The following is a 15,590-nucleotide window of genomic DNA, read 5'->3' on the forward strand; positions in this document are numbered from 1 at the left end:
CAAAAAGTCTACGCTAATTCCATTCAGCTCAAATAAAATTGTTCAATTTCAATTACAAAGAAAACAAAAAGAAGAAAAATATGGTCTGTTTGCTACTCATTTCAAAAATGTCTAAGAGGAACACAAGAATAATCAACTCACCCATCAGTTGGAATATTTGTAGTAGTCAACTTCAAAGGATATAACGGATTGCCAATTGTAACCAAGAAACTGCATGTAAATAACTATTAAAATGCCATCTCTAGCACAAGACCATCTCCTAAGGCTATCAAAATCCCATCTCCAGCACAAGGCCATCTCCTAAGACTATTGAAAATAATTGTCTCATTTGCTCACAATATCAACTGGATTTTCAAAAATTAAAAATCAACTCACGGAAATTTGCCATTACCTATACAATTCGAATACAACATCAATCCAAGTGCAATTAAGCTCACAATATCGACTGGATTTTCAAAAATTAAAAATCAACTCATGGAAATTTGCCATTACCTATACAATTCAAGAGAACAGAGACGATAGAGGAGAGAAAGAGCAGACCCACGGTGAGAGACCAGCGGCGAGAGACCCACTGCCAGAGACCAACGCCGAGCACCACTGCCTGAGAAAGTTTGAGAATCGAGACAGAGAAGAGAGAGAGCAGACCCACGGTGAGAGACCAACGATGAGAGACCCACGGCTGGAGACCCACGGCTGGAGACCCACGGCTGGAGACCCACGGCTGGAGACCCACGGCTGGAGACCCACGGCCAGAGACCAACGCCGAGCACCACTGCCTGAGAAAGTTTGAGAACGGAGATCAAAGAGAGACACGGCAAGAGAAACAGTGAGATTTCTGTGAGAGCAAATGGAGAAAAGGTGTGTGTCGCGTGAGATCTATTGCGCGTGTGTTGTGGTGGCTATGTGTGTATCACGTGAGTTGGCTCATTTTATATTATGCCCAAAACGCACCGTTTGGTGCTTATTGTGGTGCTTAACGTGGGAAGAGTCTCATTTTCCTTTTAGGTTTCACCATTTACGTACTGATGTCCTCTTAATTTTAATCTGAATGTGTTTTTATATGTTTAGTGTAATTTTCATTTAATGAAAATTGTAAAAGGTGTTCTAATGAAACTTTTGATGGGTACGTATTGTATGCACTGTGATTCAGCTGAATTGCTGAAATGGTTATATTTATTGGTATTTTGTATATGTATAATCAATTTTCTAATGACATTTCAAACTAATAAAAATAAAACACCAAGTCTCAACAATTTTTAATACTTCAGCATTGAATTGTTAACAGCTGTATATTCAAAACTGTATAATGTAATTTTGAAGAAGGAGAATATTGAGGCCAAAGTGGGACAATCATGATGATTAAAGAACCTAAAATTGACAATAGAATTTGAAAGTTTTATAATGAATATTATTGTCTGACCATTGTCAGTCGGTCAAAGAATGATTTAACCCGGGATTTGAATAGAACCACAACAAACATTTAAATTAATACAAGACAAATGAAAATTATAGTAAACGAAAATGCCTTTCGAGGATAGGGTCTATAGTTGTCGCAAAGAACATTATCAGTCTTCATATGTTTGATTGTTTAGAACACTCATAAGGGGGTGATTATGAAACCCATCGATCGAGTTGAAAAAAATAGTCAGACGATCGATCATAGGGTTATGAGTAGCGAGAACTGATCAAATCCCAATGATGTAGGACAATATCTTCATCTTTATCGGCCCATAATTTGAGATTAAATTATTTGTTTTGGTTCCATAATATATCGTTTGAAGGTTTTCACAAAATGAATGTAGATAATAGTTGCTTTTATTATTACAGGATACTAGACTGTCCCTAAATTTCTTCATTTTAGACCTTAATTCTTTAGTTGAAAATCTCTTTCTAATTTTTTCGGTTACTTATTGTATTTTTACACTAGTTTTTCTATATCTTTCATTAATAAAATCATATTATTCGGAATTTGTTCTTCATCTTTTTTTTTTTAATCACTCACCCAAGAAAATGAAATGGGTTCATCTGCGAACGTTTGTAATTTTTCTTTTCTTTTTGAATTTGCCAAGGTTCGTAAATTAATTGATAAAAAGGAGTTGCCGAGTGCGACACACGAGCCTTGATGGTGCCAAGATCCATATTGTATTCGCATAACTTGATTAATTCTTTTAATTTTGTTGCCTCCCCAAACTAAGTTCAAGGCCAAAATTAATACAACTTTCGACCATCGCCATTCACCACTTGCTTCACCTAACCCTGCATACACAATAATAAAACACAATGGCTCGCGCACGCAGGTTATTGCTTTTGCTTAGGACTTGGACTTATTATCATCGATCTCTTCTTTGAAGCTAAAATTTTAATTGGACTAAGAAAAGGACATTAATGTTAATTGGACGATTTTGATGATGCCAACAATGACTTCATCTGCGATTGAGACATTTAATTAAATTTGGAGCAGTTATTTTTGATGAAACAAGCAAGGCAGTATATAACCAGCAATTAATAGCATGCATTTCAACGGCTTAATTCTTTAATTTGTGGATAATGCTGTGCATCTCATTTATCAATTTTGTGATTATCTATAATCTCCATCAATTACAGCTAAGTTTCATCCTTGACTACTAGGTTTAGAAATTAGATATGGAAGAATTATTATATGTTATTACAATGGACGGTTTTTGAAATTCCAACTGGAGAACATTTCTAAATTTGGCTCTTAATCTTATCTTTTTTTTTTCCCCTCTTCTTTATTTCCCTTTGGGTTTTGCTGTTGGACCAATCAATTTAAGATTTGCATATAGTAATAGATATATATATATATATATATCAAGCTCTTGAGTTATGTCAAAAGATTCATTCAGGTATAAATAGAAACTTTTAAGCTTTATTCCTTTTTAAAATACAATATTTAGAAAATAGTCAAACTACAAATACTTCCTTAATCTTTCTAGAGAATAAATTTCTTTTGGAAAAAAAAAAAGTTGTTCATAATTTCTCCTAAATATAAAATGCGGCGTACGGCATAAGTCTAAAACTGGTCATCTGGATTTCAAGAATATGATCGACAAATATTAATGGAATCCAGTTATATATGAGCATGATCTTGACGAAAAGCAATAATAATTAAGATAATGTGACCAAAGATTTGGAATTTCCAGCAAACGGTTTTCTAATGTTAATATTTTCAGGAAGATTCTCTATATAATTTTAAAGAAAAAAAGATCGAAATTTTAAAAATTTAATTCGGCTAGCTAATTAGCTAATTAGGTCAATCACATCCTGATCCTGATAGTGTTGTTAATTAGGATTAGATCTTGTAGTGATACATGTGGCGCACCCAGAATGCACCACCAACTGATCATACTGCAATAGTAGAAATCTTACTCTAAAACCACATCTAAACAGAACACAACAAAAATTTAATTATTTTAATAATCCATGATGAAGCTAGCAAGAAAAATATGCACAGAAAAAAGTTTAAAAAAGGGACAATAAATAATTAACAAACCGACCAATCGTATTAAAAAAGTTCCCTAAGATTGAACTAACCCTAAAAAAAATCAATTAAAAAATAAGAAAAATGTGAATCAACATAAGATTACAGTGAGATTAGGTGGATTGTATTGCAGTTTAGCTATAGCTTTCAAGGGTCTTCGTGTGGGTTTTGCTTTTGCATATATATTTGAATTTTGAAGTACTCTCTTCATCGGGAAGCTTACGTGGGTTAGCGTGAAGAGGTGGACTCCTACCCATTACGCCACGTCACCACGCTCACCCTCTTATAAACCAAATTCCCACCATCCTTGGGTCATTCAAGCACAAGTCACAAGCTTTCAAAAAAACAAATGGAGGGCCTTATTCCTTTTGTTTATAGAGCAATAATGCAATACAAAAATGGAAACCAGGTGGGTTTCGGCTCATGGTATGGTGAGTCACCTTCAGCTTCTTACATGAGACTCCCTGGAGATTCTGGTCGGTTTCAGACATCTGATTTGTTTCAACATGATTATGGCTCCATGTCCGTGGCTCCAAATTCTGCAACTTCTACAAAGATTATTCTATCAACTGGGGTTCAATCTCCTGTTTGTCGTTTGACGACTCGTCGAGTTGCTACATGATCATCAATTCATCATGACGATCAAGATTGTATGTTAAAATATTGCAGTGACATGCCTGAAGAAAGCTGAAGGTGTGGAACTTGGAATTTGTCAAATATGGTGATGGATTTGTGGTAATTGTATTCAGAATGTTCTGATACATGGTTTCTATTATTATTGTTATTTTTTCTTATTTGTGGTGTTTAGTAATAAGCATGTGGAAACCAAAGGGGCCATATGCTTTGTGTTGTTATTACTTTGTTAGTGTGAAAGATCGATGAAGAAAAAAAATTAAGCGTGCGGAAAAACCAAAATGGACCGCATGTTTAATTTCTGATGGTATTGTAAAAATGTGAAGTTAATATATTGTGGTTAGATTGTGTATCGAATTTATGTTTTTTGTTGTCATGTCATTTTGAGTTTTTGTTGTACCTTTGAGACAATTTTTTTTTTTTCAAAAAAGTAAAATAAGTGAGCCAAAAGTTTTAACTCTGAAAGAAGCAAAATTTGGATCTTTGGAACAGAGAAAACAGAGCAAAAAATTTCTTAACATGGAAATATATCTATCAGTGCCAGTATCTCACTAGAGATACTAGCACTTGAATATGATTAAAAGAATTGATCTAATCTTGTACGCAATTGAATCTTAATAATTTAAGAATAACAAATTGAAGGAGCAATATCAGTCCCATTTTTCGGAAAGAATTTGTTTTCATTATTCCCTCTCATGCCTGAGCTCCAATTGCTACCCACAAAGTCATAGTCTCATAGAGCTCAGTTACTCCTCACAAGGCTGTCATAAGAGATTTTGCAGTTTTTCGACCAAAGATACCCTCATGCTTTAAACAAAGGAGAGAATCTGTGGCCTCCAGAAATTTTACAAGCAGCTTTCTTAAGTTCGAATGTTGAAAGAAGTGGGGGGTTAAAATTCATTTGGCTCTGCCCACCCCTTACTTTTTTAAAACTAGAAAAACAAAATGGAGAGAAAATGAGAGAATTAGAAGGGTTAAATTTGGACAGTATAAATTTAACTTGTCTATTAATTATGTATATATTAAAACTTCAATTCGATTATGTTAACTTTGTATTGTATTCATTTTAAATTGACAGATCGTGTCACAAGTTACCACCCTTTGAGAAAAACCTAAGAAAGAGTCTTGGCGCACAAGATGTTTGTAGATTCAATACAATCATGCCACATATTCAAAAGAAAATATAAAGTTTGAACTTGGTTTAAGACTGACATTGGCTGAAAGAACTAGATAGCTTGTATTGGCTGATAAAATGAAGACCCTGTGGCCAAGGAGGCTATCTTATGTTGCAACTATAGCTATCTTCACAGCTGCCTAGAAATGAAAAAGACTTGCATGAATTTGGGGAGGAGCTGCCATCAATTAATGTTTTTGGTGCAAGACTTGGTTCAGCAATCACTATCTGGACATATCTGGATAAGTTTTATAAGCATGCTCCTATCTCTTTCTTGTTTGGACACGTACAAAATCCCAAGCCTGAGAAGGACATATTAATCTAAAATCAATTACCTCTGCTGTAAAAATGATGTATCTATCAGTTGGAACTTAATTTTCTTTCCCAAATTTAGAATAAGACATTCCACTAAAAGGATAAATATATGGAAAGTTTGTATAACAAGGTTAGCTTTTGGATTACCTAATCAAACATTATTTAGAGACAACTAACTCATCATCCATTTGCTCACATGTTTTCTTCAATATGAAGGTACTGCAATACTCAAGTGCATACGAAAATTATAGCAGGAATAAATAAATAGTCTATTTTGGAAACACAACACATTAGAATTTTGTTTTAGGACTTTACAACTCCAAATGCGTCTAAATAGTTGACTACCCTTGGCCCTCACTAGCGATGTGGATGATACAATCGCTTTCTTTTGGAACCTCACTTTATTGTGAGTATGTAAGGAAACTGAATGGAAGAAATCAAAATGAAATCAAAATCCATCCACTTATCAAGTTAGGAGCCTATTTCTGATACTAATTGTAATATACTAGACCCTAAAATTAAGTAGAAATTGTCCGCTTTTGGCATTTAGCCCATCACATCAAAATCTTTTCTAGGACTTTGTAATCCAGAATGCATCTATATAGTTCATTCCAATCTTATAAACCCTCACTCTAGCGATGTGGCATGTGATGCTACAAAAATATGACGTTCTGGATTCTGAAAACTATAGTTTCTATAATTTAAAACTTTCACCAGAATTAAGAATCTATATCAAATTATATTACCCATAAGCACACGCCAGCATTTATACACATTTCTGAACATAAGTATGTTCCAAAAATACGTTGTCTGGTTTTTAGGAAACCTTAACAAGCCTTCACAACATGAGCATATCGCTGTGTGTGCAAAAATTTGGCTCAGTCCCTATTTTATTCACAGGGGCACCTTCGTTAAGGCATTGGAACCAACAAACTTTTTCATGTGCTGTGCACAAGATTAAATGTGAGACAAGTTTTTCGATCTATTTAGTATAACAAGAACTAAAATATACTTTTTTCCGAACGAAATTAGAAAATTCTGCTAAAACAGAGAAATATAACCACTCAGATGGTCTAATCACAAGCCAAATGCCTATGTCAAATGCTCGATCTCATTATTTCGCTCAATAGAAATCAGAATGTCCCCACTTTTGATGTTCATTGTGGAAATATTTTCATCATACACAATATGCATCTTGGCCTTAAAGTCTTGTACAAACTGTGGCCATATTCCAGTACCATATCCACTCAGTACAGGACCAGGCTGTGGTGATCAATCATACAAAGTTAGGTGCAATGCAGGCACGTTATGGTTTGATGCTCTCAATGGTTCTTCTTATATTATCACATCAATCAATCCGCTGAGCCAGTCGCTAATCATCCGTCCACCTGGCCGCATAAAAAACAAGTGCATTGCAGCTGATTATCAAGGCCAAGGCCTACAACTTGACAACAACCTTCGCTTCAACATTAGTAGTAGCAACACTCTCATGGTAATGAACTGCAGCATTGAAATGTTGCAAAAACCATTCAATTGTTCATCAACAAGCATTTGTCACAGTTACATAAGGGACAATCCAGTAGCTAAAGCGGCTTGTGGAGCTTTGCCAGTATGCTGTTGGTTTAAGACTGGCGGGTCCATTAATGAATATAGGATCAGAGTTCGTGCAGAAAGGTGTGCAGCGTATCAGAGTTTTGTGGATTTGGACTTGAGCTTGCCAGTTAGTAAGTGGCCTGAACCTGGTGTGAAGACAGAATGGGCATTGCCGCGAGAGCCAACGTGCAAGCTGCCGGTGGACTGTCAAGATTTATTGTGATAAGAGCATACGCAAGTCCAAATGAGAAGCAAAACCCAACAGCAAATATGACGAATATGCATGGGCACATGCAAGCAACCATGCCAGCCAATAACGAAAATGCATGGGCACATGCAAGTAACCATGCAAGCCATGCATGAGGTGGGCATCACGTTCCTTCAAGGACTCTTCAAAAAATCAACGGAAAGCTTACTACGTCAAGCCGTATTGATGAAGAATTCAGATTTAATCATGTTTCCTTTAAGATTATTATTTACTTCGAAATTATAGCTAAGTGGTTTAATTGATTTTAACTACTTTATTTCATTAATTTTATTCTATAAATAGACTGGAATATTTTAATAAAAAGATATCAGACTTTTATCTAATTCAATTAGCAATTGCGGTAGTTCTCACCCTAAGAAGAACAAATTATTTGCTTGTTGTTTCCGCTAATTCGGACTGGGACCTAACATATTGAATTCGATGTGTTTGCAGGATGCAGAAAGTGCTGGACAGAAAAGGTGCTTGTGCAAAGCCGGGTTTCAATGGGATCCCATCAGTGGAATTTGCAAGAGTGAGTAAATACACGAACTCTAGTTTTTATCATTTGTTTTAACTTGCTTAAGCTTTTTACTGAAATTGAAATGCCTTTCTTTGAGTTTTGTGTAGGCCTGAAGTGTTCCCATGGAAAAGGTTGCAAGCATAAAAAGCCTAAAACCGCAGTTATTGGAGGTAATGTTTAATTAAGTCTTGCTTTTCCTTTTCTGGGATAAATCACGCTTAAGATTAATCAGGCTTGCACATTTTGTTACTTAATTTCCCATAGGCTTGGCTGCGGGTGCATTTCTACTTGGAACAGTTCTCGCCACGATAAAATTCTACAAACACTTTCATCAAAGCAACAGAGAAGTGAGTTTAACAAAGGTGAAAAAGGACATCTCCAGGGCCAACAACAGTGGCAGATTGGCCAGGATTTTCAGCAGTAGAGAAATAACAGAAGCAACAAATTCTCCACTGGCAATCTCCTAGGCTCTGGAGGCTTCGGTGAAGTCTTCAAGGCCATTCTAGATGATGGAACAATCACAGCCGTCAAGCGTTCGAAGCTTGGAAAAACGAAGGGCATTGATCAAATTCTCAATGAAGTCCGAATTCTTTGCCAATTGAACCACCGCAGCCTAGTAAAACTCCTAGGCTGTTGTGTTGAGGTAGAGCAACCTTTGTTAGTTTATGAGTATGTCCCCTAATGGAACCCTCTTTGATCGCCTTCACAGAGTCCAATCTGGCAATTGGCCACCATTGAAATGGCATCACCGTCTTCATATTGCTCGCCAAACGGCTCAAGCTATTGCATATCTTCACTTACTGGCTACGCCGCCTATTTACCACCGTGACATAAAATCAAGCAACATTTTATTAGATGAAAAGCTTGACGCTACTAAATTTTTGGGAACCGACTGTCCATAAAAAATTTTCAATCTTGATCGCATCATCTCAGGAAGCTACATACAGCCTTAAGAAAGAGGGATTAGAATTTTAAAACTTTAAAAAATAGGGCATGAGCTCCGAAAATATTGGAAGGGACGAAAACTTAGGGCTAGGGTTTGAGAACTCTAACCCGCCACCACTGCAAGAGGACAGGACGACTAAGAAGGCCCGGTTTCGAGCTGAGGGAACTGATGCTGATAATCCTCATAAACCCTCTTGGAGAGATAAGGCTATGGAGGCAGTAACGGTGATGGCAGGTCAGCCAGGAAGTGCAGAGGAAGATTGGGATATTGAAGATGAAGATGTGGTTGAGAGAATAGAGGAAGGGATTCCTGCGATATATTTCTCTAACAGGGTACAAGAGAAACTGCAGCAGCCATGGCGTTATTCTATAATAGTCAAATTGTTGGGACGACAGATAGGCTATAGGGTTTTATGCAATAGATTGGAGATCCTATGGCGGTCGATGGTAGCTGGCTTCTCCATCATTGATCTAGAAAATAATTATTTTTTGGTCAAGTTTCAAACTGCTGTTGATGCAGAACGTGCCCTAACTGAAGGACCATGGACTGTTATGGGTAGAAATCTTTTTGTTCAACCTTGGACGCCGAATTTTGATTGCTTCTCTAATGAGCTAACATCGACTGTGGTATGGGTACGACTGCCCGGCATGGCAATCCAATATTATGATAAACGCAGCTTGCGACGACTCGGCAGTAAAATTGGAGACGTTATTAAAATTGACTATAATACAGAGGACTCGAAGAGAGGGAAATTTGCAAGGCTGGCGGTAAGGGTTTCACTTGTGAAACCTTTAGTCTCGCAAATTAAGGTGAATGGGCAAATCCAACTGGTGGAGTATGAGGGACTCCCTATGATATGTTTCTCTTGTGGAAAATATGGACATTTTACAGAGGATTGTGGGGAGAAGAATCTGAAGGAGACTGGTACAGCTAAGACAGTGGCAAATAACGCACCAGTGGTGGCCAACGAGAAGAATATTAGAGTAGCTGAAACGGGAGTGAGCAAGTTTGGTCCTTGGATGGTTGTATCACGCAAAGGCAAACCAAGAAATTATGCTGGCAAGACTTTTGCTCATGGCACGGATGAGGAGCAGTCGATTGTACATCAAAGTAATTCTCGCTTTGCGGTGCTTGCATCGCAAGATAAAGGGGACAATGAGAATGAACATGTGGCTACGGACTCTCAGGGACAAGAGATCAGCCATGTAGACCCGAAACAACCACGTAAGAATTATGTCCTGCAACCTCATGCATCTGAATTCAAACACAGACACTCCACAAGAATTCCATCAAAGTTTACAGACAAGGGCAAGTATCCTATTGCAGCCAAAGACACCAGAAACAGTAAGCTAGCCATGCATCCCAAAACCGACACACAAAACCATGTGGTGAATCCCAATGTGGCTGCTACGTCAGCCATGCCACTCGATACCCAAACCAGCCCCATGATGATCCCTCAGCATGCACCTACAACCCTTGACCCTCTAAGGCATACGACAATTATCTTCCATAACCCAAACAATAAGCCTATAGATACTCATGAGCTGGATGATGCCGCAATACAAATGAGCCGGGGGACTAAGGGTCGTTCCCTACCTTGCTTGGGAGACCCTCCAGATTTACATAGTGGTGATATGGATCTTGAAATGGAGGCTGATCCGAATTATGTGGAGGATGAGGAGGATGAAGATACAACAGAGGGTGAGGACTCCTTTGTGGAGGATACGCCAATGAGTAAGGAGGATAAGATCCATGGATCCAGCCAGTAAGGAAGCTCTAACCAGTTATTCTTTTATTATGGTTATGTCAATTTCAGTTATGTTTTGGAACGTTCAAGGGGCGGGAGCCTCAGATTTTAGACTTTCTTTTGCTGCAATTATTCAATGCTATAATCCGTCTATGGTGGTAATTTTTGAACCAAGAATTAGTGGCCAAAAAGCTGACAATTTCATTCGGGGCTGTGGTTTTGAGAGATCCCACAGGATAGAGGCGGTGGGTTTTTCTGGAGGAATTTGGCTTTTATGGAAGGATTTTATCACAGTCGAGGTAGCCTTAAACCATAGGCAGTTTGTTCATTTCAAGATTGTTTCTAGCAATGGATTGGAGAGTTGGGTCACGGCAGTGTATGCTAGCCCTATTCCAACAGTCCGGCGGGATTTATGGTATCACCTTGCAAGTATTGCTTCCCAAATGTCGGATCCGTGGTTGGTGGGTGGAGACTTCAATGCTATCTTATACGCACATGAGAAGAAAGGGGGCTCAAACTGAATAAGTGGCACTTGCAATTTATTTAATCATTGGTTTCATTCTGGTAGGATGCTTGATCTAAAGTTCTATGGCCCTCACTTTACTTGGTCTAGGGGAAACCTTTCTAAACGACTGGACAGAGCGGTTTGCAATGATGGATGGCTCATAAAACATGCAAATAGTAGTGTCATGCATCTTCCAAAAATTGATTCCGATTATCGGCCTATTCTAGTCAAGTTCCAAAACATGGATTCCAAGCATGGGGGCCCGAGGCCATTTAGATTTTTGGCTGCATGGCTCACGGATGAGAGATTTGGGAGTTTTGTGAATGATAGCTGGAATAAGGGAGTGAATTTTCTTGAGGCGGTGGCCGATTTTACTCAACAAACTAGGCGGTGGAATAAGGAAAGTTTTGGAAATATCATTTATCGGAAGCAGAAATTGTTGGCTAGAATAGGTGGGATCCAACGAATTTTGGAAACCAAGCCTAACCATAGCCTTACTAGACTTGAAGTTAAGCTTCAGAAGGAGCTCGAAGAGGTTTTCACTCAGGAAGAATTATTGTGGCTTCAGAAATCCAGGAGAGATTGGACTTTGTATGGTGACCGCAACACTACTTATTTCCATCAAAAAACGCTAACTAGGCGTCGCCAGAATCGGATTACTGCAATTCAAAATGATACTGGGCAGTGGATACACGATGTCGAGATCATTAAGCAACGTGCAGTCAATTTCTTTTCGGAATTGTACACGCCTGAACAAGGGGTGCATAGACCATATAATGTCAGGGGGTGTTTCCCTGATTTGTCAGATGATATTTGTTTAAGTTTGATGTCTGCGGTAACAGATGAGGAAATCAGACGGACTATTTTCAGTATGAGTCCTTTTAAAGCTCCCGGAGTTGATGGCTTTCATGCTGGTTTTTACCAAGCGCAATGGAATACAGTTGGTATGTCTTTGAGTTCTTTAATCAAAAATATTTTTAATTCTAATCATATCCCTACAGAGATCAACAGAACTTTGCTGGTGCTCATTCCCAAAGTGGATCATCCAACAAGTCTTAAGATGTTTCGGCCGATCAGCCTCTGCACAGTTCTGTATAAAACGGTGACGAAAATTATTGCAAATAGGCTACAGGCTTTTCTTCCAGATCTCATTGGACCCCAACAAACCAGTTTTGTACCGAGTCGGCATATTACAGAAAATATTATTATTGCTCAAGAGGTAATCCATACAATGAAGAAAAAGGTGGGGGGTAAAAGAATGATGGCGGTTAAAGTGGACTTGGAAAAGGCTTATGACCGGTTGAGTTGGCGTTTTGTTCAGGAAACTTTACAGGAAGTTGGGCTACCGGAGCGATTTATTCACCTCATAATGGAGTGTTTGTCCACAGCCCAAATGAATGTTTTGTGGAATGGGGAAATGATTGAAGATTTTCGGCCAGGGAGAGGAATTCGACAAGGAGACCCTCTTTCGCCTTATATTTTTGTGCTTTGTATTGAAAGATTAAGTCATGGGATTATCCAGGCGGTTAATCAAGGTAGGTGGAAACCCATTCGACTGACTCGAACTGGCACTCCTCTAAGTCATTTATTTTTTGCGGATGATCTGCTTCTCTTTTTGGAAGCAAGTTACGGCCAAGTTGATGTATTGAATGAAGTGGTGGAGAATTTCTGTAGGAGTTCGGGCGCTAGAGTTAGTAATCAAAAGACCCAAGTCTTCTTCTCCAAAAATGTCCCGATCACTTTAGCCAGTGGAATTGGCAAGGCTTTGGGCTTCTCGGTTACTAATAATTTGGGAAGATATCTTGGCATGCCTCTGCTACACGATCGGGTTTCTAAGAAAACGTATCAGAGTATCATTGACAAAATTGATCAGTGGCTATCAGGATGGGCAGCAAAGCAATTGTCTCTGGCAGGGAGAGTTACTCTCACTCAATCGGTGCTTCAGGCAATCCCGATTTACGCTATGCAAACCACATACCTCCCATTTAGTGTCAGAGGTAAAATTGATCAATTATGTAGAAGATTCATTTGGAGTAGGGCTGATTCTCAACGCAAGTTAAGTCTGATTAGCTGGGATAACATTTGTAGGCCTAAGAGCAATGGAGGTCTCGGTTTCAAGGATATGGAACTTATGAACAAAGCCTTACTAATGAAAGTGGCTTGGAATTTATTCATAAATCCTAGCAAGCTGTGCTCCCAGGTTTTAATTTCTAAATATACTGCGCCTTGTGACATGAGTACTACTGATATTTCATTAAAAAATGGTTCCTATTTATGGCGCTCTATGGGTAAGATTTGGAAAGACTTCCAGAAGGGTTTGCGGTGGAGTATTGGAAGTGGCCAACGGGTGAAGTTTTGGGATGATATTTGGGCTACGAATGGTGATCCCTTAATTAACTATACGGTGGCTCCAATTCCGGATAGCATGCGAAATATGTTGGTGGCGGATTGTGTGGATCAAAATGGGAATTGGTTGTGGAACAGATTCAACTCTTTTTTGAATAACCATGCTGTTTTAAGGATTGCTTCCATGGCTCCTCCGTCGGCAATGAGAGGCGAGGATAGGATGTATTGGGGTGCATCAAATACTGGAAATTTTACTGTCCAATCAGCCTACTAAGTGCTTACGAATTTTTGCCCTGCTGAAGACTGTCATGACTGGTAGCATGTGTGGAAATGGAAGGGGCCTCAAAGCGTAAGAATTTTTCTTTGGTTATTATGCCATGATCGTTTGAAGACAGGATGTGAGCTTGCTAGAAGGCATCTGGACGTCGAGGCTGTATGTGGGAGGTGCCATGCAGACGTTGAGAATTCTTTGCATGCAATTCGAGATTGTGATTATTCGAGAGGTGTTTGGCGAAAGCTTGTTCCAGCGCTTAGACAACATGACTTCTTTAGTTATCCTCTTCGGCAATGGATCATGACAAATCTTAGGAGAAGAGTCTGTGATATGGGGAGTTTATTTTGGCCGATTATGTTTGGTATTGCGGCTTGGAGAATTTGGCATTGGAGGAATCAGGTGATTTTCAACAACAAGAGCTGGAATGGTGATTTGATAGTCCGGGATATTAAGGCAAGGGCTGAGAGTATTTGTTCTACTCTTTCAAGCGTAGGCTATCGAAGAAATGAAAGGATTCAGAAATGGATTCACTGGGCTCCTCCACCATGGCCTTTCTTGTGCTTAAATACGGATGATGCAAGGAAAGGAAATGGAGAGGCGAGTGCAGGTGGGCTGCTGCGGGACTGTCATGGTAATTTTATTCATGGCTTCAGCGCACATCTTGGAGTTTGTTCAGTTCTAAAGGCTGAGCTTTGGGGTGTCTTGCATGGGCTAAGAATGGCATGGGATCTTGGCTATAGACATATCCAAGTTGGAGTAGACAACTGTAGTGTGGTGCAAATTATAAAGGAAAATAATGCCCATGTCAACGAAACTTCGAATATAATCGAGATAATTAGAGAACTCATGAGGAGGGATTGGAGGATTCGAATTGGTCACATCTACCGCGAAGCAAACTCGGCAGCTGATTTCCTTTCTACGCATGCTTTGAGTTTACCTGTTGGAGTACATTTTCTTCGTTCTGCACCTTTAGGGTTGAGATCTATTTTATATTCGGATATGTATGGGGTGGCACACCCCCGGTTTGTGCCTCTCTAGCTCTTCTCTTTTAGAGCCCTTTGTTTATCAAAAAAAAAAAAAAGCTTGACGCTAAAATTTCTGATTTTGGGCTATCTAGGCTTGCTTTGAATGATGCGAGTCATGTCACAACATTTGCACAAGGTACATTAGGTTATCTTGACCCTGAAAATTACATTAACTTTCAGTTGACTGATAAGAGTGATGTATATAGCTTTGGAGTTGTGCTAGTGGAGCTGCTGACCTCAAAGAAGGCTGTTGATTTCAACAGAGAAGAAGAAGATGTTAACTTGGTGGTTTATTTTGGAAATATTTTAAAACAAGAGAGATTAGTGGATGCCATTGATCCTATGCTCAAAGAGGGAGCTAGTGAAATAGAATTGGATAGCATGAAGGCTTTTGGGTTACTAGCAGCAGCATGTTTGGACGAGAGGAGGCAGGATCGACCCTCAATTAAAGAAGTTGCTGATGAAATTGAGCGTATTATTGTTACCGTTTCATCTGGGGACTAATTAAACTAAAAATAATATCAATTGGCATGCTTAATGACGGTGCCATAATTTTTTATAGTATTATCAATGATAAATGTATACATTGCAAAATATACTTTGGGTGGTAGGGCTAAAAAATAAACTCTCTGCTGATCTGAGCAGATCAGTATTGGAGAGTGAACTGAAGGTTCAACCAGATTACAGATCACACACTCACAACCATGTGCATTTTGCTTATTTGTCATTATATGCAAATCCAACTCAAGCATTTACAAATAACAAT

The 15,590-nt window shown here is 38.7% G+C and overlaps 1 protein-coding gene and 1 pseudogene across 1 annotated transcript; both read left to right on the top strand.

Annotated features, from left to right (window-relative positions):
- Positions 1 to 3,833: 3,833 nt before the first annotated feature.
- Positions 3,834 to 4,462, top strand: LOC18038001. The gene has a single exon (XM_006429104.2). It carries the CDS (start codon positions 3,849 to 3,851, stop codon positions 4,119 to 4,121), a length of 273 nt encoding a protein of 90 aa, XP_006429167.1. The 5' UTR covers positions 3,834 to 3,848; the 3' UTR covers positions 4,122 to 4,462.
- A 2,297-nt stretch (positions 4,463 to 6,759) lies between these two features.
- Positions 6,760 to 15,328, top strand: LOC18038002 (annotated as a pseudogene).
- The last annotated feature ends 262 nt before the right edge of the window (positions 15,329 to 15,590 follow it).

Source organism: Citrus clementina, unplaced genomic scaffold, assembly GCF_000493195.1.
Source record: "Citrus clementina cultivar Clemenules unplaced genomic scaffold, Citrus_clementina_v1.0 scaffold_6, whole genome shotgun sequence".
NCBI lineage: Eukaryota > Viridiplantae > Streptophyta > Magnoliopsida > Sapindales > Rutaceae > Citrus > Citrus x clementina.

What these genes read in the sequence shown, in the direction of transcription:
- LOC18038001 (XM_006429104.2), top strand. Translation starts at nt 3,849, where the DNA reads ATGGAGGGCCTTATTCCTTTTGTTTATAGAGCAATAATGCAATACAAA.